The sequence below is a fragment of the Opisthocomus hoazin genome, chromosome 1 (assembly GCF_030867145.1).
Source record: "Opisthocomus hoazin isolate bOpiHoa1 chromosome 1, bOpiHoa1.hap1, whole genome shotgun sequence".
Lineage (NCBI taxonomy): Eukaryota > Metazoa > Chordata > Aves > Opisthocomiformes > Opisthocomidae > Opisthocomus > Opisthocomus hoazin.
The window spans coordinates 99,334,650-99,358,693 of NC_134414.1; the positions used below are offsets into that span (position 1 = coordinate 99,334,650).

General features: G+C 41.3%; 1 protein-coding gene across 5 annotated transcripts in view; it reads left to right on the plus strand.

Moving 5' to 3' along the window:
• Positions 1 to 21,429, plus strand: part of PRRG1 (proline rich and Gla domain 1) — a 37,008-nt gene extending 15,579 nt beyond the window's left edge. For 2 of the 5 annotated variants that reach the window (XM_075430395.1, XM_075430427.1), the window contains 4 exons: positions 2,729 to 2,778; positions 7,442 to 7,602; positions 14,878 to 14,910; positions 15,754 to 21,429. In XM_075430395.1, the coding sequence (XP_075286510.1) occupies positions 2,769 to 2,778; positions 7,442 to 7,602; positions 14,878 to 14,910; positions 15,754 to 16,275 (726 nt within the window). In that variant the 5' untranslated portion in view covers positions 2,729 to 2,768 and the 3' untranslated portion in view covers positions 16,276 to 21,429. Of the gene's footprint in view, positions 1 to 2,024; positions 2,112 to 2,728; positions 2,779 to 7,441; positions 7,603 to 14,877; positions 14,911 to 15,753 lie in introns of all 5 variants that reach the window. The other 3 variants (XM_075430417.1, XM_075430436.1, XM_075430406.1) reach the window with 2 other exon arrangements.
• Positions 21,430 to 24,044: the final 2,615 nt, after the last annotated feature.

Here is a 24,044-nt window from a genome sequence, read left to right on the forward strand (position 1 = left end):
CTTTGAACTATTTAGTCAGTTTTAACCAAGACTGTCAGAGTAGAGGACCAAAATATAATTAAGCTCCTTCCCTTTAGGGGAAGAGACAGTTAAGTAGAGGGTGAAGACCCAAGCGGTTCCTCTGCAGTGGGAGAGTCTGTTCTGTGAGTGCAGTGTCCGTGTAGTGGCAGGGCAATCATTGCCTGTGTCCTCAGTCAGCCTCTTGCCCTGTATCTGGGTGTCATAGCAGGAAGCTAGCTGTGTTTTGTGGGAGCTTGGAAATAAAGACATTTTGGGAAATACGGAAAGGGAAGGCAGGGGAGCATAAAAACCCCACGCATTTGTAGGAAAATGGACATAATTAGTTCCAGGGACCTCTAAATACTTGTAATTGCTGTAAGAATCTAATGTAGATTGTTGAAGGGAAGTTTCTGCATCACAGCAACTGGAAAGCTGTATTTGATATTTCCTAGAGAAGGACACAGTCCTTCTTTTTGTAATGAAGGAACAGTGAAGAGACACCTAATTTGGGTTTTGCTGCAATTTCAGCAATCTTTATTTTGTCACTCATTATATACTTGCCTCAGTTTGCGCTGAGGAAAAGAAAAGGTGTTTTTTCTTGGGGGGGGGGGGTAGTTTCTTCTTCTCCTCCACGTTTTCCCCAATTTCCCAGTCTGTGTATGTCAGTATTCTGATGTTTATTCCCAGACATCATGATGAACCCAGGACCTAGTGCCGGGTGCCAAGGCAGCACTGCATGCCTAGGCGGTGTCGCACTCTGCTCCTGGTGGAAAACATCCTGTGGCAGGGGAGAGGCACGTTGGTCCCCTTGTTTCTGCCACAGTTCCTGGTAGGCAGAGCCATCTAGTTGTGACTCAGTGAGCATGGATGTGGATGCGTGTTTTGCCCTTTTTTAAATTATGTTGTTGAAATCCACACCCAAGTTACTCATTAAAAGGGTGAAATTTTGAAGATTAACTGAAATTTAATGCAGAAAAATGTTCTCACTACGGAGGGGAAGCCTGGCAAGGTGCATTTCATGCACTGTATTACTGTCGCTCAACAGGGCAAGTGAGCACTCGAGGGTCTTGTTGTTCTGTTGCTCTGAATCTCCCTTGAGGGGCTGCTGCAAAAGCAGGTACCTGAAACTGACAGGTAATAAATGGTGAAAGAAACTCATGATGTAACAGATGACAAGAATAGTCACTGTAGACAGTTTTTTTGGTGACTTGTTTATTATTGAAAGCTTGGCCGTTTCTTCAGCGCAGATATTTGGGTTGTAACAACCTGACTACCCAGAAAATGACACTAATTTTAATTTTATTCAAGAAGCAAGTGGCAAAGACAGTTTTGTTTTTGCAGAGAGTAGTTTGCTAAGAAAAATTCAGGCTGTTGAAAGAGGTTATATATATTCTGAAGAGTTTTTTTAAGCCCTCTGTTTCTGTTACCCTGCGGTACATTTATTTGCCTTTACAAAGATTTGATTAACTTGCTTTAAAACCAGCTTAGTCCTCCATCCCACGTGTCTGGGTAGTACCAATCCTACAATTTTGTTAGCCGACTGGAATGTCTTTATAGAGCTCCATTCACTTCAGCAGCAGTCCTGACAAGTGCTGCAGTCTGCTCTTGCATGACAAATTGCAGTCTTAGGCGGGCCATGCTGGAAGTGTTAACTTTCCCGCTTTGTTTACTGCAGCAGCTATGGCCAACCTTTATCCATAGTTATTGCTTTTTTACAGAGGGGTTTGCTTATGAGGTTTTGGGTTTATGGAGAGTGAGGACATTAGTATGGTATGATATGTTGATGTGTAACCTGGCCTCTGAAGTGGAGCTGGTACTAACCTTTAGGAGTAGGTAATTTATCAGTAGAAAAGACTTAAAACTCGAAGTGTTCTACTAAGTTGGTTAGACAGTGGCACCTTTCTCATACTTTGCTGAAAGCTTTTATTTTCTTAACTTTTCCCATACTAACATATGTTAGCTCCCATACTAACATACTCCAAAAAACTGAAAACGGTCCCTCAAACTTCTCTTGCTGCCTTCAGATGCAGTTCTTGCTGGCTCTCTGCCTGGTGGATGCAATGAGCTTCAGGCACTTTCCTGACTGAGAGCATCTCTGTTCTTTTTCCCAGGTGAGGTATAAAGTACATGTAAGTTCTTGTAGGGCAGGCTGGGATCCTCTCATGTATTTCAAGTTCCTTTGCAGAGTCACAGGTCTTGTTCTGCCCTTGAACTTTATGCAGGCATCCTGTTTTAATCAGTAGCAGACTCTGAGTGGATTTGCATGTGTTCATTCTGATTTCAAAAAATCTGATCCATAGACTAAAGATAATGAGTTGGCTTGATGATCTCTGCAGAGTGAATTTAAGTCTTAGATACGGTATAAGTAATTACAGTGGGGAACGTAGTACTTTTCAAGTTCAATTAGGTAAAACAGAGGTTGCAGATTCATTTGAAATTATACACACCATCTATTTCATAGTAGCAATTTTGTATATTCTAAATATGGAAAGCTTTGAAAAAGGTTAAAACATTCATCATTTCACAAGAGTTACCTTTTTGTGGACAGTACTCCTATACTACTGAAATCAATCTGCGTGCAGTAGTGGTACAACTCGAGAGGTATTAGTCTTGATCACGGGATTTCCAACACTGATATATTTGTAACAGTATTTGAGAATCAGAAGAAACTTTTCCAAGTCCATTATAATTCACAAACTCAACAGGGTGTTTCGTCTTTTTTTTACAGACGTGATAGTTGCAAGTTCCCTGCCGTGACAGTAGTCATCATGGATAGTGGTAAGTGTGTGAACTTAGTGATGAGTGGGCATTCTTTATTATTCTCTGTGAAGTGGGTATTAACACACCCCAAAACGGTCCTCTACTCAGAATCCCAGTCTGTTTGCACAAAAAGTGTCCCCTGCTGTTGAACAGGTTTTGGTGTTACATATGATGCAGATCTTTGCCCATACTAAACGGAACTGGAATCATACTACTGTTCTGACAGAGATACTATGTACAGACCGTAATAATCATCACAGACTCATTTGTGGGCCTTTGAAAGCTGGCTGCAGAGTGAGGACCACAGAGCTGGATTTCCAGCATTGAGTACTTTAGTTTTGACTGTTCTTAAGCTTTTCCCAGTAACTCCAGATTCTCAGAGCAGAAGTCAACTGTTTAAGCTTTGTAAGTAAATGCTCAAATCATTTTTCTCCCTTCTGCCCTGTGTAAACCAAATAGTTTTATTAAGATCACCTACAGAAAGATTCGAATTTGTCAGTAGCTGCACCTTCAAATTTGAAATTCAGTGTTTGTTGTTACTATTTAATGGTGGTTTTAATCTGCTTGGGTGTTGGTAAGGAGTCAGAAAAAGGAACCCTCAGTAATGGTCTCAGTAGAGCTGGTTTTGGTGCCCAGGATGCTGTGGGCTTTGCTTCAGCAACGCTTCTATGTCTCAGAATACGTTTTCCCACTCTGCTGCTCCCTGTTCCTTCTATCACTAAAGACCTGAAGCCTATTTTCTTTGCCTGTGACAGCTTCAGCTGGAAGGCTGATACGTATTTATCCTCTCATGTCCTTGCCTGTCTCTTCCTGATTCTGATTGAATTTCACCTTGCTAGAGTATCTGTTCACTATTGTGATAGCACACAGGTTTTCTGGAGAATGTGTAATAGATTGATATGACTATATTATTCCCTTCAATAATACTAGGTGAAACTAAGACTTTGGAATTATTTTCTTTGTAGCTTTCTAATGCATAAAAACTTGCTAAAAGCCAAGTATTACAGTTAGACACAGAGCACAAGCATGTCTGAAGATGTAAACATGTATTCAAATGTGTTAAATTTTGTAGTTGTGTATCTTCGTCTATATTCTACAAAAATTGGGGGAGAGGAAGAGACTTTACATTATTTGTTTCTGTGTCCATCTTATGTAGTGCCAAAATCATAATTTTGGTTTTTCTTTTATCTTGTATTTTCTAGTTAATCTTCTTAACAAAGTGAAAAAGCAAGTTTTATCTTGTTTCATTACTTTACACTTGCCACACACAATTCTTCCCTGATTATCTTTAGCTCCATAGTAGCAGCTGTAGTGAATTCAGCCACACAGTAGCTTGGCTAGGTGAGCATCTAACCCAAAGTGTTTTGTTTTTTTTCCACACATGCCTGCACAATTATAACTGAATGTCTACGTGATGATGGTCCTGGAATACTGAGAAGTCAAAGTGGTTTCTGCAATATGGTTCCGTTATCTCTTTTTATGGGATTCATCAGGGAATGATTGATTCTCATGAAATCACTGTATTTCAATCAGTATCTCTATCAAGATTGCTTTGATCGGTGTATGTTTTTATGTTTCTTTGCTACATTTGTATTGACTTCTCAGTAGGATTTGAAGTCACTAGGAGTGTGCAGAGCTTTAAAAGTGTCAAATCAAAACAAATTAATATACTTCATTTTTTCCAGGCTTGCAGGGTCAAAAGCCATTCCTGGTTCGGACTAATCATGGATTGTTATTTATCAGATACATTCAGAATTAATACGGGGTATGGTTTATTTTCCTCAGCGGGCTTTTTGTCTTTGCAATATATGCATTTTCTATACAGTCTTGTGAGAGAAGAGAGACACTTTCTGAATATGAAATGATAAATAAAAAAGTTGGGGTTTTTAGGTACTCATACATTGGCCCTTCTTGAATTATTTTAATGTTTTGCTGTTCTTCATCAATACGTGTGGAAGCAGAAATGTATGCTTAGCTCTCTTTGGAAAACTAAACTATTACCTAGAAACTTATCCCAGTGTGTATCAAAAACAATTTTTTGTAACATACAAGCTTTTAAACCTTTATTCTCAGTTTGCTTCATTGGTAAATTGGGAAGTGCATGCAGAAATAAAGATTTATGTATTGTTTCTGAGAGCCAGAAGCTTTAACTCAGGGTATTTTCAGTTACCTGCATTTTCCTCTTTCTTTTCCCTCTGCATCCAGTACAAAGCTGTCATCATTTCTCTCATTGCTCTTTTCGGGAACAGATTCCAGCTGTGAAATTAAATTCCCTAGGTTTTATCTGCTGAAGGAAGGGAAACTTGATTTGTAGCACATTAGCTACTCTTTGATGACTCCACATATGGGCATTCTTAAGAGAGTCTGGGCTATAGCTTGTTCCACTTCAGGAATGCGCACAGGAGAGTTGGTGAGAAGCAGGTAGAGCATTGGCAGTCCATCACCATGCTGGCTGTGTCCTGGCTTCCTGGTGTGGCCAAGTCCTTTAGCTCATCGTGTTTAGGTGATCACTGAGACATACTGAAAGAAACCAAGTTCTTCAGGCCTACAGCGGTGTCAGGAGAATTGTGTTGGAAAGAAGCCATCTTTTTTTCCTATCCTTTTTGAAGACATTTTTGAATACTGCTTTCTCTGTTATTTGGTCAGTGAACTTACACAATAGGAGATGCCCATGTACTCACCTGTGGTGCTGTAGAAAACCAAAACTGCAATAGGTGCAGTTATAGAGTTGTATGTACTGAACCTCTGGCAACATCATGAACAGTGTAATTTGTGTGGTGCGTGCATGTAACCACAAGTATTCAACTGAAAGTATAGGAGTGACTGGTGTTTTGGTGTTTAATCTTGAAATCTTCATTTAATCCTTTGCCAAAGGAAGATGACTGTCTAACAATTTATAATAAAGTATACCACAGAGACTAAACAAAATTAAATTAGATCAGCTTAATTATGGTAGTAGCCTCATTGCTGAAAAATGCCACCATGTCTGTCTTGTCAGAAAGCAAATAGTGACCATCTTTGCAGGCTTGCTGCCATCCTTTTTTAAAATTCAAAATCAGATGATTAAGGAAAGAAAAAAAAATACAGGAAAGTGATTCATATAAAATTTTAGAAAAGTCATTGCTTAAACCAGTCAGTCACTGTCCTTCAGCAGACAGTCAGAGTTTGTCTTCATAGCATGTTGGTGGTCACAGAATCACAGAAGGACAGGGGTTGGAAGGGACCTCTGTGGGTCATCTAGTCCAACCCCCCTACCGAACCAGGGTCACCTACAGCAGGCTGCACAGGACCGCGTCCAGGCAGGTCTTGAATATCTCCAGAGAAGGAGACTCCACAACCTCCCTGGGCAGCCTGTTCCAGTGCTCCGTCACCCTCAGAGGGAAGAAGTTCTTCCTCATGTTCAGACGGAACTTCCTATGCTTCAGTTTGTGCCCATTGCCCCTTGTCCTGTCGCTGGGCACCACTGAAAAGAGCTTGGCCTCATCCTCCTGACACCCACCCTTCAGATATTTGTAAGCATTTATAAGGTCCCCTCTCAGCCTTCTCTTCTTCAGGCTGAACAAGCCCAGCTCCCTCAGCCTCTCCTCATAGGAGAGATGCTCCTGTCCCCTCACCATCCTCGTAGCCCTCCACTGGACTCTCTCCAGTCCAGACTAGCTGTAAATGAATGAGTGCAGAAATGGTCGCATAGGTCAGGAAAGTGGTATGAGTGTATTAGTATGGCAGTGCATTGAATATTTAGCCCCACTTGCTGGCAGGGAGAGCCCAAGAGCAGTGTTGCACTGACATGATGTTCTTGCTTCCTGATCTGAAATACCTGGAGAATTTCTTCATCATTCACTGCAGATGTACCTTCTGGGTAATTCAGTCTGCTGGATTTTGGAGTGTTCCAGCTGCTGCATGTTACTGTAAAAATCATTTGGTCAGGGAGTTTGAGATTGCTTCCAGCTCTCTTCCTTGAACAGAAGAACAAGAAAAGCAAATAAAGAATACCTGTGTCAGAATATTGATTGCCTTTTGGGGTTGTTTTATTTGATTCAGCAAATAAGGTGAAAAAGAGAGGAAAGAAAATAAACCAGAAAGAGGCTACTTACCCGAAGACCCCCAAAAGGGTCACTGTTTGAGGGTTGACATTTCTGAAGTGAAGAGAGCAAGTCTGCTTCAAAGTTGCTTAAGAAAACTTATGGACTTAAACTTTGATAAATGCAGCTGTTCTGGTGTGTAGGACTCTGGGTAATATTCATAAATATTTATATCAAACTTCAGAGCGTTCTGGCTGTGATGCCCTCAGGCAGTTGCAAATATCTCTTTGGATGTTCACAAGCAGGGTTTTGTTTGTTTTGTGTCGTCTTGGTTTAAGAAATCGCTTGAGCTGAGCATGCGCCTGTCTCTTCTGAGCACTCACAGGCACCAGCTTCAATTTTGTTTAAGTATACATGACTGTGGTGCTGAATTGAGGTCCATAACGTTTATGACATTACAGCAATAACTACTGAAATTATAGACCCAACTACTCTACAATAGTGAATAAAACTAGGAAAGTCTTTTTATCATATTAAATAAAGAGGAGGACTTTAAAAAAGCTCTTTATTTCTCAAAAGCGTGTTTTCTTTGAGCACATTTTAGCATGAGATTTGGACAATCTATTTTAGAAGTGACCTTCGTTGTCTCTCTTATGCAGTGTTCTTAACAGAGGACAATGCCAATTCTGTGTTAAAGAGATACCCGAGAGCCAACACGTTTTTGGAAGAATTAAAGCAAGGTGACATAGAACATGAATGCAGAGAAGAAATCTGTAGCTACGAAGAAGCAAGAGAAGCATTTGAAAATGAGGAAAAAACGGTATGTTTTGGTGTATGTTTAAAGATGTGGGGGGTGTACTGATACTAAATTTTTGGGTGTACTGACTGCTTGTGTGTCTTCCAACGTTACATTAGTTTTTCTTCTTGGCCTGTTTCTTTAAGCAGAAGAAGGTGTACAGTGGAGATGGATAGGCCGCACAGCAAGAACTTTTGAATGCTTTGTCCCAATTAAACTGAATTGGAAGGGGGTAGGAGTCTCAAAGATAATTATGCTCTTAGATGTTGTGAAAATCAGCAGCTGGGAAGAAAAGGAATATGAATTAATATCCCCACTTGAGAAAAGGTGGCAATACTGTCTGTTTGGCAGCACTGTGTACCCAAATAGGCTGTGTCCTGGTGATCCTGTCATCACACACTGAAGTCTGACCTGGATATCACAAATGCAGTTGTCTTGCTTGGAAGAAATTATGGGATTGGGACTGTAATGGGGAGTGTGTAGAAGCAGAAAGCACAAGTTTTCACTGATGTCACTCCTTGCGGAATAACTTGTTTACTGAGTATGTTCACATTAGATGAGTGAGCAACTCAAAAAGCTTTCCATTTAAAATACACCTTTGAGTCCCAGGTGCTGGTGTAGCTGGCCAAAGTGTTCAGTGTCCAGGCTATTAGTATTCTAAAAATAAGGAAAGACCAGTGGCCATCTTCAAGCTAAAATCTGCAAGCCCTCAGAAAGTGTTGTTAAGCAGCAGTGATCTAAAACAGGGAAAGAACAATAATTTCAAAGTCACCATGTGTGTTATGCAAAGGCAGTGATACATTAACTTGATGGGAATGAAGCAGATACTGCCCACACAGAATTGTTGCATAAGCCTGACAGCCTCTCTAATTAAAAGAAGCTTGTGGCCTAATGTGTCGGCAAGCAATAGCTGCACGTCATACCCAACGTATCTTATATTGCTTCCCAACAAATAAAAACAGCACACAGTTTTTTGGTAGTGGCATCTGACCTATTTAATGCAATACAGTCAAGAATTTTCTTTCTTTTAGTTCAAGACACACTTGGATGAAATTAGGGATGAATTTGAGGATAAATCTAAAGTGAAAAACGGTGCTAGAAAATGTGACTCAGAAAACTTATCTTCAAAAAAAACTTCTGTCCTTTTTATGGTTTTGCACGTGGAAATTGTTCTTGCAAGGCAAATGGGTTAATGGGCGAAGTGGCACAGGGAGTGTTACAGATTTCTTGCAGAATTTACACAGGTGATACATTCCACTCTTCAGTGGCTGAGCTGTACATCAAAAAATAGCCATGTTATTGTAAAGGCATACTGCACGTTGTAAGTTCTTGGCATATTTTTGATGGAGGCCATGCCTGGGGAAATGGATAAGGCTGGAATGAGAACTTTCCAATTTATTAAAGTGAAGTAGTGGGATGTGTGGTGTCTCTTCAGAGCTTCTTCTCTCTGAAGTTTTAAAGTACATGTACACACATGTTTCTTACCTCCCAAACTTGGCTTGGTGTGACCATTCCTAGTGATAGCTCACTGTGTAATTAGGAATAGTGTGTGCAGTGACACAGCTTGTGTAGAAGTCTAACGCGATATCACTTTTGGTTAAGTAGCACGAGAAGTTCAAGTCACTAGAGAAAGCATAGCCCAAACGTGTTGCCTCTCACTTCAGCTTCTTTTCCTCCATTTAGGAACACTTTGTGTTTTGATAAATAGCATTTCCCTTGCAGAGGTATTTGGAAAATAGTAAAGTAGAAATAGTTACATTTCTGCTCTTGCCACAGCTTTTGTGTCACAGTGGAGGAGCTTCCAGTAAGGTCCTGCCTCTTCTTCAATTTCTACTACTATATCCTTTTTGCCTATTCTCTTGCTGGTAGCTTGCTAATGGGCCAGGCTCGGCTAATGTGCGCTCATGCCTGACAAGCCTTGTTTTCCCCAGTTCAAGAAAGATGAAGAGAGCTGGAGAGAGTCCAGCGGAGGGCTACAAGGATGGTGAGGGGACTGGAGCATCTCTCCTACGAGTAGAGGTGGAGGGAGCTGGGCTTGTTCAGCCTGAAGAAGAGAAGGCTGCGAGGGGACCTAATATATACTTACAAATATCTCAAGGGTGGATGTCAGGAAGATGGGGCCAAGCTTTTTTCAGTGGTGCCCAGCGACAGGACAAGGGGCAATGGGCACAAACTGAGGCACAGGAAGTTCCGTCTGAACATGAGGAAGAACTTCTTCCCTCTGAGGGTGACGGAGCACTGGAACAGGCTGCCCAGGGAGGTTGTGGAGTCTCCTTCTCTGGAGATATTCAAGACCCGCCTGGACAAGATCCTGTGCAGCCTACTGTAGGTGACCCTGCTTCGGCAGGGGGGTTGGACTAGATGACCCACAGAGGTCCCTTCCAACCCTTACCATTCTGTGATTGTGTTTACTTTGGCTTCATTTAGTCCATTGTCCCCCTGTGGTATCTATCCTTACAGCCACTTAGTAAGACTTACTTTCTGTGTCCCAGGGCAAGGAAATGGATGCAGTAGACTAGGATCATGATATAGTACATTCAGAGTAACAAAGATGCATTGATTTTGTAGTATAGATAGACTGGAATTCAAATAGAGTCTGTAGCTTATTTATCTCATGGTACCTTTGTTTTGTATAAATTATATTTTTTTATCTTGTCCACTTGGTTCTTTGTTTTTCTGCAGTCTTCTGGGGAGGTGCGCAACATCCAAATGTGTAATATTAAAATAATACCAAGCAGTTCCCTCAAGTTATTTTTGATGCGTGAGTTTTGCTTGGAAGTTAGCATTGTGTGTGTTAAGTGTACACTCATAGCTATTGTGGAAATACCAAATGTCTTTAGTATTGTGTGGACTTGGGGGTTTTGATAGGTTCAGAATTATTTAAAATGATAAAGTTATTTATAAAGAAGATACTATTATGTTAGTAAGGATAGATCCAACAGGAAAGAATTTGCAGAACTTTGCGGACGAAACAGAATATGAAATTCAGTGTTGACGAATATAATGCATGCAGGGGAGAAGGGAACATTCATTATATATATGGCTCTGAACTGAACATAGGAACAAGATCAGAATTTTGATCTACGAAGATTTGAATTTAATGCTCAGCACTCAAACAAAACCAAAACAAAATAAAAACCCAAGTGCTAAGAATCTGAAGAAAGGAATAGGGATCAAAACAGAGAACATAATTATGTCATTGCACACTTGCATCTTGAATGTGCCACTTACAGCGCTGATCTCCCTGTTGCCTAAAAAGCAAATTAGTAGCTGAAGGAGGACCAGAGAAGTGTGATAGCTGACCAAAAATACGAAAAAACTTCTATAACAATAGATCAGAAAAGAGTTGGATTAGAGAGTATGTGATGATGTCTGCGAGGAGCATGAAGGTTGAACTGAGGTCAGTCACTTGCCCTCCTCTTGACAGGAGAGCTAAAAGGGCCTCAAAGGAAAGAAGGTGCAGGTTCAAAGCAAATACAAGTATCTCTTCTCCCCACAGATGATAGAGCTGTGGACTCCCTTGCCACAGGATGTCTTGGATGCTAAAGCTTAGATAGGTTCAGAGAACAACGATATAAATGAAGGGAAGATAAATCAGTCTGGGACCATTGAATAAAAGGGGTCAGCTTTGGCTAATGGAAGTTCTTGAAGTACAAATGATAGAATCATGGAAGGGTTTGGGTTGGAAGGGAACTCACAGATCATCTGGTTCCAAACCCCCTGCCTTGGGCACGTGGAAGCTGAGAGAGTATGGCTCCCTGCTTATGTTTGAACTCTTCTTTCAGCAGTCTCTAATGACTGTTGTCAGAGAGAAGGTAATGGATTACATGAACCCTAGGTCTGATCTAGTAAAGCTCTTTATTTGTAGTACCTGTAGCCTGCAGGCAGCACTCTGTGTGGTCACTGGTCATTTGTCAAAGGTTGTTGGGAGACTCAAAGATGGGTTCAAAGGTTACTGTGCAAAGTGTCTCAGTGTGATTTAAGCCCTGATTTTATTTCTAGTAACTCTTTTTTTTTTTTAAGTTAGATTGCATGAGGATTTTAAAAACTAGAAGTCATAGATCTTTGTGTTTCAAATTTCACCCAAATTTTAAGTATTACAGAAATTGCAAGGTTCTCTGTGTAGCTCTATTCTAGAAAAACAAAGCACTAAAAAGCTTAGCAAGCAACTCAAAACTTGTCAGCACCAGATCTAAAATGATATGATCAAACAAGACTTCTAGCATCAGTCTGTGTCTAATTATGGATGCTGCATAAGTACCCAGAGGAGGTGAATCTTTTCCTGCCACCTGAAATTAATGGCAGACCAGAAGAAAACAGTGTAGCAGGTATGTTCACTTCCCATTATTGTTTTGTTTGTATCCTCTACTTACTGAATACGAAGTAGTCTGCTGACTACCACATTATTAGTCCACCTTTAAAACAAGTCACGCAATTGACCAAGAATGATTTGAGGCTGACAGTGCTGCCACATGTAGTAAAGGCCTCAGCTGAAATTCTCATCAGGGTGTGAGTCCCTTATCTTTCATATGGATCACTTGTTTCATTCAGCATTCAGATCCAGTTGACTGATGCTGACTCTGTTCTGAGAAGTATTGGAAAAAATCGGCAAATTGGCCTCAACTGTCTTTGTGTTAGGATGCCCTTGAGAATTCCTTTTGATTATTTCAAACTGGATTTGCCAAAGCAGTAAGGGACATTCCCACCATATATTCTTGGTGGGAATATATGTTAGATGTTTTCTAAGTCTTTTCTGTTGCAGTTATCTGATTCTGTGGCTTCCTTAACTTAGTTGTCAGCCTTTTAAGGTATATACACCTGGTATTCTGAGCTGTAGAGTGCTCAAGGGTAAATGATTACTGGAGTGTCCTTTTCATAAATCACAAGTTAATAATTTTGTCTAGTAGAAGGAAAGTTGTTTCTTGTTGTTGGTTTAAGAGACCAGCAACTATGGAAAGGATGTTTGTGCTGTCAGTTTTCCAGCTTCTAAATTACTCTTTAACTTTCTGTATCAGTTTTACAGCTACTTCCTAGGTTTTCAGTATTTCCTCCCCCTCTTTTTTTGCATAGCAGTTTGTACAAACCCTCACACTGTGCAAATTCATCTAAGTTCTCCATGGTTTTGTTGGGCATGGTTTTACTTTGACCAGGTGGCTTGTCCGGTGCAGCATAGCTGTGGGATGACAGAGCACAGGGGGACCTGCTTGGCAGCTGCGCACCTCGACCCTGAAGTACTAGTTTCCTCCAGTTCCTGTCAATTCTGTCAGTCTGGAACTAAGTCTTTGTGCTTCTCTTTGAGATCTGACTTGCAAAAATGCAAGCTGGAAACTTCGGGTTTAGTACACTACTAAGTTTTTGGTTGGTGGGTTTTTGTGGCTTTGGTTGTTTTGTTGGTTTGGGTTTTTTTCCCCAAACCGGAAAATTTAAAGACAGCTTTTTTAAAATGATTAAACAAATGATTCTTTGTTAGTGATTTTCACCTGTGCGCAGAACTTTATTCCTCTGTCTCTGCAAGATAGCTTTATGACGTGAAGCACTGTAACTTTTGACTGGGATGTGTGTGTCTAAACTGTCTTGGAATTTCGTTTGCCTTGCATGCAAATGAAAGTGGACACTAAACTACTTTCATCCTTAAGGCAGTTTAAACCTTAAGCTCTTTAGACACCTGTCTGGTCACACCAAGTTGAACAGCCCCCCACAGCCAGACTCCCTATTCTGAACTAAGTGCCTACCATGCTGGGAAAACAGCTTTTCTGCTGCTTTGCCGTGTTGCAGAGTGAGAAGGAGAGATGCTGGTATTTCAGCTTTCTGAAGAGTGTACAGAGACGTTTTCTCCAGCAGATAGAGCTGAAGTTAGAAGTAACATGGAAACATTACTGAAATATCAGTCACAACTTAACTGTCCTTACATTGGAGAGGGTGCATTTCCTCTGCAGTCTGCAACACAAAATATGTTGCTGAGAGAAAAGTGTGATTTCTTCTTTTTCATCAAAACTACCTTGCTCTTCTACAGGCTCTTTAAAATGACACATCCTTGCGCAGTATATTTGATGATTTTCAGTAAATCTCTGCAACTTCGGCCTTGAAAACATACATTGTACCATTTTATTCCTTTGCTGCTGTTGAGGCAGCAGAACAGTGAGGTGGGAGGCTTGGTTCCAGTACAGATAATAGCAGTTAATGCTAATGAATCTTTTCCTGCTTTTTTAGTTGAGAATATATTTATTATTTATTCCACTAAAGAATCTAGTTAGTTGTATTCAAACCAGATGGAAAGATAATAGGTAGCAGATCTTCATAATTGCCTTGATGATCTGATGGGGAGAGGTGGGATGTTTGGTTTTGTTGTTTTTATCATGCAGAGATCTCAGAAGTGCTCAGTTGTGCAGCTAATTTTGTTTTTTAGTGTTAGTTTTTCACCTTTAATGTTTTTCTGAAGTCAGCACAGTTGATCTGGGGTTCACTGTGGAACAATACATGAAGGAAGGCCCTTGTAGAGAAGCGTTCAGAGAGGTTAGTTCATCTTCCGAGACTTGCTTACTTTGTTTGAAGTCAATGCTACCTGGCTTAGCTTAGATGATTTGGACCTGGGTTCATATCAAAGGGGGCCACTGTGATGACCTGGTTTGATGTCAGGCCTTGGAATTTAGGACACCTGATCCTGGTTTGCTGTGGGAATTCAGTAAATTAAGTAAGATTTCCTTCCCTCCCCCCCCAACTTGTACTGTGTAAAGGGATAAGAACAACTGAATTTATCTTTTCAAAGAAAAAAAACAACTGCACGATAGCCAGTTGTTTCATGCAAATGGTATTGCTCTTAACCTTTGTAAATTCTGAACCAGAAGCATTGTGAGCATGTGTTTCGCCTATGGTGTCGTGGTCCCAGCTTTGCAGAGAGCAAGCATAGCCTCCCCATTAGAGGGGCCATGCTGCTCCTGGGCTCAGGCTGCCACTGAGACCACTTTGGTGGCATTATCCCTTTAACGCTGATCACGCGGCAACAGTTCTGAACTGAAAAAAATGATGAATCTGCTTTGTGTGTGCACAAAGTCAGTCAGTCTGCAACCTGAATACATAATTTACTAATAACTGAGCAATGACCACATCAATTTTACCTGGTGAGGTTTTTACAAATATTTGCATGTGAGATGTGTGGTGTTATTTGAAATAGATGATGGCATGAATATGAATGGGTCAGGTCTCTGCATTTTTAAAGAAAACTAAAGAATTTAGAGTTTCTGGCATGGATTTGCATTTTTTTGTCATTTTTTCTTTCTTATACATGCCTATAAAACACAGTGGAAGTGTTTCTTAGGAGGAGAGATCTTAAAGGTGAGGATGACTACTTTTTGAGGCAGGGTATGCTTTTCTTTGTACTAGCTTTTCGTAGCATTCACTGCAGAGAAAATTGGATGGTGACATGATCTTTGTACTCCTGCTTGTGCATATTAGTACAGCAAAGAGTATTTTAGTGGTGTCCACCTTCATCTTTGTTTTCCCTTGCTCCTGTATGCACTTTTCACTTTCAGTTCCATTTATCTGTAGCTGTGTTGTCAAAATTTCCAGAATACAATAAGATGTGTAATATTCTCATGCTGCTGAAGCTATTTTTGGCTATAAACAGAGGATCTGAATCAACTCAAAATAAGCTGACAACAAATGCTTTGTGAGCCAGAGGGTGGGGGAAGTCTAAATCATAAGGTGACAGTACAATATAGCTTTGCATTACCAAAATGGTCGGTCATTCCGAAATGGTATTTCCCTCTCAAATTCTATTGGTGTATTACTACAATTTTAAAACAAAAAAAATACTAACTTTTACTTTGAGTGGTGCTGAAAAATTTTTATCCACCAGATGGCTGGTGTGCATGCTGATTAGATTTCTTACCTACTCCTGTCTGTGCTGCAGGTTTGTAAATATTAAGTACAGGTACAGGAATCTTAAAAGCAGTAAGGAGTTAGTCTAAAAAAAAAAAAACCACCACCTTTTGTATCACTAGACACATCAGAAGAATATTTGCAAGTTTATTGTGCGTGCTTATCCATACCAGTTCTTATTGAATCATCAGTATTTGAAATGCCTTTTTTTCTCATTCGTTTAAAACAACCTGCTTATAGTGATTTTTTTTTTTTAATGTTGTATAGTTTCTGACTTATCCTGTCTTGCTCTTCTAGAAGGAGTTCTGGAAAGTCTACAAAAATGGACTTCAGGGAGAAAGTAACACAGGACATAACTGGTATTCATTTTACCTTGCATTTCCATTAATCATTGGCCTTTTTGTTATCCTCATTGTCATCTTTGTCATATGGAGATGCCTGTTTAAAAAGAAAATGCGTAGACAGTCGGTGTACATGCATAGGGGAGCCCAGGAAGCAATGGGTGATGGTGCTGTGGCTGACGGCAGAGGTCCACTTCCACCGCCTCTCAGCATTGTTCATTCCCCACAGGAGGAAATGTATGAAGTCAGTGGGCTCTCTCCAGGAGGTCTGAGCTATATGGATGGACGGTCAGACTCAATATCGACAAGGCTCTCAAACTGTGATCCTCCTCCTTCGTATGAGGAAGCCACTGGTGAAATCAGTATGAGAAGTGAAACTGAACAACATTCAGATCCACCCCCGCAATACGAAGACATTGTAAATTCCAGTTCAGCCAGTGCAATTGCACTATCTCCTGTTGTCACCAGTAATAAGTAAAGCAAGAAGAATGCTATGGACTTTTAAAAAATTACTAATCATTTTATAGCACTTTATCTTCGCTTATTGTGCATTTCTGTAATTTAATGGACTTGTACAATGAACTTCACCTTTGTTTTAGATTCACTTGTTCTTTGGGTTTGGGATTTTTTTCTCCTATAGCAGGTCTTCAGGAATCGGTATAGAGAGTGCATTGCCGGTACAAATGTGGTGCTCTGTCATACTCTTCAAGTACCGCCGCTTTGAGGGATGTCACTTGTTTTAGTCTGAACACTGTCCACATTCCCCACAAGATTTGTGGAATCCCCCTCCCTTTTCTTCTTGCGGACTGTCAGAGTTGCATGAAATGGGTAGTCCTTAAGCAACATTCTAGATAGTTACTTTCACTAAAGGGGACTGATTTTGCAGCATTGCCTCTTGCCTGGTTGATTCCTTTTTCTCACTTGGATTTTTGTTACATGCTGCACCCTAGCTTGGGCCCTTGGAAGGCTGAGAGCAGTGTGCCTTTGTGTTCAAACTGATATCTCATTAGAGTATGCTGGCTTAATAGCAATAATTTCAGAGTCCTAGCAGAAGAGGTGTATTCTAAAGCTTTTGCTATTACAGCTCAAAATTCTGTAAATATTTAGAAGCTAACAACTGAAGATAGTAATTAGTGAATTTAATAGTATACTTTTTTGTCTGTGTTCTGCCTTTCGTCTCTGTTTTCCTATCTGTTTTTACTTGTGTATTCTGAAGGTGAGAAGTGTGTATATGTTAACTTTAGAACTTGAAAGTTCATGCAGTGATAAGTAATGAAATAGTCAAATACTCAAGAGTGGATGAAATCCTGATTATAGTTGTCCTACCATAGTCTGCACTGGGACGAGGATATTATCCATGAACACATAAACCCAAAGGTATTACTTTCCTTTTCAAAAGGGGAAAAAAAGGGAAAGCATTCAGTGTGTATGACTCTTTCCCCCCTCCCCCCCCACAACTATAAAATTAAAAACACGTCCTCAAATCCTGATCTTCTTTTGCCTCTTTCATACTTACGTGTACCATGTGTGCACCTTGTATTGGTGTCTGTGGAAATCCTCTGCAGAGAAGATAGATGCCTTTTTTCAACAACAAATATATTTATCGCTTATCCATTCCAACAAGGTGCTTCTGTTGCAAAAGTTAACAGTATATTACAATGGAACAAAACCACTTATGTTTTTCATTGTTTCTGAGAACAGTGTAGTGCTTTTATCTGTGACATGAATTCTTACAGCGCACGCCCTTCGCAGTGTGCACAAGCCTTGTTTCCACAGCTCTGAGGCTGCCGGTGCTCACCAGAGAGGCGCTGGGAAGCGTGTTGGTGCGGGCTGGCTCCAGAAGTTGTGTGGCCAGCCTGGCTCTGCTCTCACCTGCTGTGCACTGTGGAGCCCACCTGACGTGGGGCAGAACTCTGAGGACCCACTGTGTTGTATTTCTGAGAACACCACACAGGCATACCCTCAAGCATTAGTCTGGAGTGGCTTTTTGAGGCTGAAGAGATGTGGATTTCTGTCAGACTTGATGTAGGTTAGAACAGAGGCTTGTACAGAATTTCAGCCACCTGGGTCAGATGCTGGTGACAGTTAAGCTGGTGCAAGCTGTAGTGTGGTGGTTCTTTTGTCCCAGCTTGGTTTAAAAGTTCATTGCTTGGTTTAGCTTGTGAATGTTCATTTTGGTTTTCTTTCCCCTCGCACCAAGGTAACGTGGCATTAGCTTTAGTATTGTTCTGTGTTCTACTAGTCCACTAGCACCAATTGATAGGTATTTAGCCTTCATGGACCACTGTGTTATGTTGGCTTTCTTACAACAGAAACCCAAACTGCAGCTTGTTCCAAAGACCCTAGACGAAATGCCAGCGCCATCCATTTGGAATTGCTGTGAAGTCTGAGGTGTGTGCTGGTGCCTGCCCTCTCATGGGGGCTTGGCCCGTCTTTTTCCTACGGAATTTCACAGAAAGCTGCTGAAAAGAAGCATGTGGGTGTGTATGTGCACACTTCTGTAAGAATTTGGTACAATGTCTTGACAAATGAAGTAAGGATTTTATGATTGATTTTATGTTCTCATTTTTGGCGAAGAGTAGGTTGCCTAAGTTGTCTACTGAGGATCTTCAGTGGCTAAGGCAAGTTGTATTAGAGTTAATGGATGAACTCCAGGCCAAACTGTTGTCAAAAAGATAACACTTATTTGTGTTTATTATTTTTAATAGATTTTGGGCAGATAAGTACAATACGTTTTGGAAACTTGTAGTAAGAATTGCCTGGGTCTTGTTTTTGGACTGTCAGACCTCCTGTTTTGAAGTGGTTTTAGCTCGTGTGTGTCCTGAATTGCCACTTGTATAAGTTAAAGTTCCTTTTATACTGAGCAACAGTTAATATACTGCTTTAGGCAGATATTACCAATGCAAAGTGCCTCATCTCAACACACAGGAACCACCTCAAAAAGAGCTGGTATTTCAATGTCCATGCCATATTGGCATCTCCTGTGCCTGCCGGAACAGCTGGCAGTTTTAGCAGTAACTTTTTCTTGTTCGGATACAAGACTTTGCTGTAGAAAGTGCATAGAGATCACCCATTTCACATTAGGTCATTCAGCAGTTGTCATCATCCCCTGAACATGGGCAGTCTAGTGTAGAGGTGTGCTGGCTTGGCATCTTTTTCCCCCCCCCCCTTTTTTTTTGTTACTCTATATTCCACTACCACTTACAACGGCTTTATGTTTGTGGCTCTTAAGTTGAATATGTTGCCGTATCCTGTAGATACTTTTTTTGTAGTGGAAAAATGACACTCGTGTTTTCAAAAAAGCCACAACCAAATATCTAAAGTGATCTATGAGTTGAATTTATTGGGGTATGCCTTTTCCATGTACATGAACACCATTGTGGGCTATAAACTTATGTCTTGGTGAATAAATTTCATAGTTAAACAAAACTTGCTTGTGACAGTTATCCAAATGTATTTTCCTGGAAGACATGAACAGCTTTCTCCATGTTGCAACAATGTCAAATTGCAAAATACTTTGTTCTTTTTTGTGAAATGTGGGAAAATAGCTTAGTCTTGTGGCTAACTTCTCTAATCTGATGGAAAAATAGAATTTCATTTGTTCCGGGTTTTTATACAGTATGTTTTTTGCCGATCACTTAGTAGTTTTACCTGTCCTGTATTTGCATTGTCATACAATAAATACTAAAAATTTATAGTTGTACCTCTCTAAAGGTTCTGCAAATCTGAATGCAATACTGTCTTGACTGATGACGTGAATAGTCAGGATACTGCCTTTCCCAATTCTGAATGTAACATTGAATTTCGTCTTATATTAGGATTGAGATGATTTATCTACTAAAACTAACTTAAATATGTTTTGCTGTTTTAAGAAATTATAGAAATTAATTATTTGCTTAGATGGTATTTATCATTTGGTGGAGGTTGTTCTGTCTTCACTGGATGTAAATAACCTCTGATTACAGTATTGCATATTTTAAAGGGGTTTGGTTTACATTAAATTATCCTATTTAAGCATTTTCACCGATGTTTATAGAAAATTTTTGTAACATTTGTTTTTGGATATGCTAAATAAAAATTTTTAAGATGCCTCATGTTTCAAAATACCAGTGCTACACCACTGCAGTGAGAATTAACTTTGTGTATCTAAGTGGTGCTCTCTCAGTTTCCACTGGTTTATGTACTTGATCATTTGTAGTGAATTGGTTGTTTTCTTTTGGTAACTTAAGATGTAAATATAATTTTGTTTTCAAGTAGACTTGATATCCTTTCAAAATTCAGGTTCATTTTTAATCAGATTTGTGAATGTGCTTTTTTTCCATTTTAAAAAAAAAGCATATGTTGTAGCCATAGCTAAAGAACAGTCTCAGCCAGAGGGAAAGCAGAAATTATTACAACAAAATGAAACAGTATGTTGTAGGAAACAATATTTAACTCGGGGGACTTAATTTCAAAGTTGGCTTCAGTCATTTGAAAGAAAGTGATCGCAAAATTTTGTGTCAGCTCTGTGAATGATGCATTAATAGCAAACAAGACGAAAACCCCTTGCGTAACGATCCCTGCTGGAAACTAAGGATTTCCATTCCAGTCAGGACAAACTTTGCGTCATCCTTTCTCGCCTAGCTGCTAAGAAACAGCATAATGCATCCCTGATGCTTTTCACTGGCGTACCGCGTGACTGGAGTCTGTGGGAGATGTTAGTGAAGCCCGGGAGGAGGTGTGTATCTCAGACTCTTATGAACACGAATGCAGTTTTCTACTGGTCCTAACAAAAGTGCACAAAGAGTCAGCTGAAGCAACAAAGTGTGTGTCACTTTCCAAGCTGCCACGGGCAAAATATAGCACCTTGCTCCTCTTGGTAAGCTTTTATTTGCGCAGCTTGGACGAACAGCATCCAGAGGGAAGGCTCTGCGTTCGGTGGAGTGGCAGTGGCTGTGCATGTACACTGAGTTCAGTGTCCTGTGACCGCACATCCATCACCATCGGCTGACGTGTTTGCACGTGGTTCGATGTGTGGTTGCCTCCCCGTAGCCTGGCTTCTAGCTGTTGAAACGTGGTGGGTATAATGTTAAACTGGTGTCATGAATCTCAGAGTCTACAAAAATCCAATCATTGCACCAGGTTACCAGCGATGAATGTTCATTATTTATTGTTTCATATGCCTTGAATGTTGTTCTGTGCAGCTATAAACCACACTGATAGATGCCTTTTTATCTTCTGCATAATGTGAACTTTGTAAATATTTCTAGTGCTACTTGCTGATTTTTAAAAAGATGATAAACCACGTTCAGCTGAAAGCAGTGAGGTGACACCTGTACTATTTCATTTGTTGCTGCACACAGGTTTGATTGATTTGCTACATGGTAATTGAACTTTGAGCTTTGCCAGAAGGTTGAACTACACTTCTTCTGCAGTGTGATTTCAGTAATTCTATTTTTGATTTGGCAGTGAGTTATTGAACGCTAAGTAACAAGTCAGTGCAAGAAAGGCCTTGCCTGTATTCTCACGATTGTACATATTACGCAGAATTTGCTTACCATTTATCTCTCTGGAACATTTGCTGTAATATTAGAACACGTGTTCTCTTTCCCTGTCCTCTCTCAGTGTATCATGCAATAAAACCACACCGACTACCGTGCTATTTTCCCCGTCTTAGAAATTGCAAAAGCCAAGCATCAGAACAAAACCTCTCAGCATGACCCACCCTTTCCTGCTCCAGTCAGAAGCTTTGTCCGTACCTGCGTGGCTCCCAGGGCTATTTGAGGAGCTTAAAGCAACAAGGAAACAAATACTCAAAAAATTTATTTTGATGCTGCCAGCAATGAAATCTGTGCATAAGGAGTAATCTGTACCAGACTGTCTCCTTGGCCTTTCCCATGGTGTAGGGTGTGCTTTCCCCCAGAACGGACCCTGGACCGATTCCATAGGTCAGAGGCTCCCAGTTTAACTTTTTTCTTACTCCGCTGTCGCTGCTGGCAGTGGCACAGCACCCACTCTTTGCTGTGCACGAGGACTCGTGGTGTTCACTCAATAGGTGCGTACTGCGAGGTCCATCTGTGTGAGGGCTTGGGACCAAAGATTGCCTACTTTCTTTCCTTGCCCCTCACCTTGCTGGCTTGGTCGCAGCCCGCACAGTATTCCAGTGCTGGACAAACAAATAAATGAGGGGCTGAAGGCAGACGTGTGGGGCCAGAAGCAGGTGTCAGTCTGCTGTGATGTGGTGAGGCACAGGCTGTTGCTACCTGTGGCCTTCTGACTTCCAGGCCTAATGTACTGCCCACATGAGGATCATTTCTGAGATTAAAGCCACTGTAGGCAGCATTTCTTGCCAGGATTTTCTGTGAAAAGTGATACTGTCAGAGAAGATCAAGGATGATGTGACTAGCTCAAAAATTTTCCCCAGCTGGTACCCCTAAACTGTCTTATCACAAGTCATTTATTTCCATTTACTGTTGGAATTTCTGTTATTTTTTATTTCTTCCTTTCATTTTTGTATTGTCTGCTTTTCTGTTCGTGGTTCTATTGTAACTATAGATTTTTCCTTATAGGTGTATGAAGGTAAAATATATTTGCCTGCTGAAAGAAAACCCCACGTATGAGAGTTGGTCAGAGTAGGTTTTTTGTAGGTACCCACCTCACCGGTTTTACATAAAACCAGGAAGTTCCGCGCTGGTGTCTGCTGGCTCTCCCAGTAGTGGCACTTGCACCTCAGTATGCCCTTGGGCAGTCTTGAGGGCTTGCGTTTCTGAACATCAGGTTGGTGTCTCTGAATGTACTTCTTCCGTCCAATGGCCGTGTGAAATCATGCTTTGGATCATTTCCAATTCACCTACAACTGCAGGAATGCTAGTAAAAAGGTAATAAAGGCTGGGCACACTTGCAGATTCGTTTGCAAGTAGCGTAGGCAGCAGTAAGGGAATTCCTCAGTGAAGGCACCCGAGGAGTGAGGAAGGCTGATGACAACTACCAACTTTAAAATGACACTGGCTGCCTTCCATGCAAAAAAAAAAAAAAAAAATGCTGACCCCAAACCTTGGTCTCGCTCTGCTGCTCTGGGCAGTCCCGCTGCACCGGGGAGGGTTTGGCAGAGGGTCTGCTGGCGCGGCGAGACTCGTGGGCTGGGAGAAGGTCCGGTGTGCCGACCATTAGCACCGCCCAGTCAATTGTGTGTTGGTGCTTCTGTGGGTTTTGCCCACAACAAGCAGATTGTAGCGTTGTAAGGTTCTGTCTCCGCCTGCGCGTCTCACCAAAATTTGAGGGGCAGGAGCCCCTGAGAACAAAGCGTTGCTTCAGCGTCTCTGTGCCCCTCATGGTGTCCAGGGCCTGGGGCTGCTCCACGTCCGTGGAGCACCGTGTTGGCACAGCCTGGCTCTGCCAGCTGTGCCCAGCACAACGTCCCGGCGCCCTCCCGACAGCTGGCGCGGCCCCATCTAGCCTGCGCTGGCAAGGCACCCAGAGCTGTGCTCGGAGTGGAGTTCTTACTGGCTATAGGAATTGGTTGGTATGTAATGTTTTTACTCTCAGTTTGAGCTCCAGTATTATTTTTTTCTAACAGTTTGATGTTTAGTCAGATATATCTAGCAATAGTAAAAAGCTCGACACTTAGTTTTTCCATTTCTGGGTGGGTCTTCTCTTGCTGATTTTTGCATTTTATTCAGTAACAGTGCTGAATAATGATACCTTCTTGTTCTGTTCCCCCTTAAGTCTTTCACATGATCTTCTATCAAAGTGCATAAAGTTGATATTTTTATTGTGCAGATTCTTTAGAAAAATGTGGATTTAGAAATAATTTCTAATGCGTTATGGGTTTGTATGGCAAGGTTTTGGTAGCAGGGGGGGCTATAGGGGTGGCTTCTGTAAGAAGCTTCCCCCATGTCTGATAGAGCCAGTGCCAGCTGGCTCTAAGACGGACCTGCTGCTGGCCAAGGCCAAGGCAATCAGCGACGGTAGTAATGCCTCTGTGATAACATGTTTAAGAAGGGGAAAAAAAAAAAAGCTGCAGTAAAACGGCACTGAGGAGAGAGGAGTGAGATGATGTGAGAGAAACAACTCTGCAGACACCAAGGTCGGTGAAGTAGGAGCAGGGAGGAGGTGCTACAGGTGCCAGAGCAGAGAGTTTTCCCCTGCAGCTCGTGGAGAAGACCCTGGTGAGGCAGGCTGTGCCCCTGCAGCCCATGGAGGTCCACGGTGGAGCAGATATGCACCTGCAGCCCGCGGGGAGCCCGCACTGGAGCAGGCTCCTGCCAG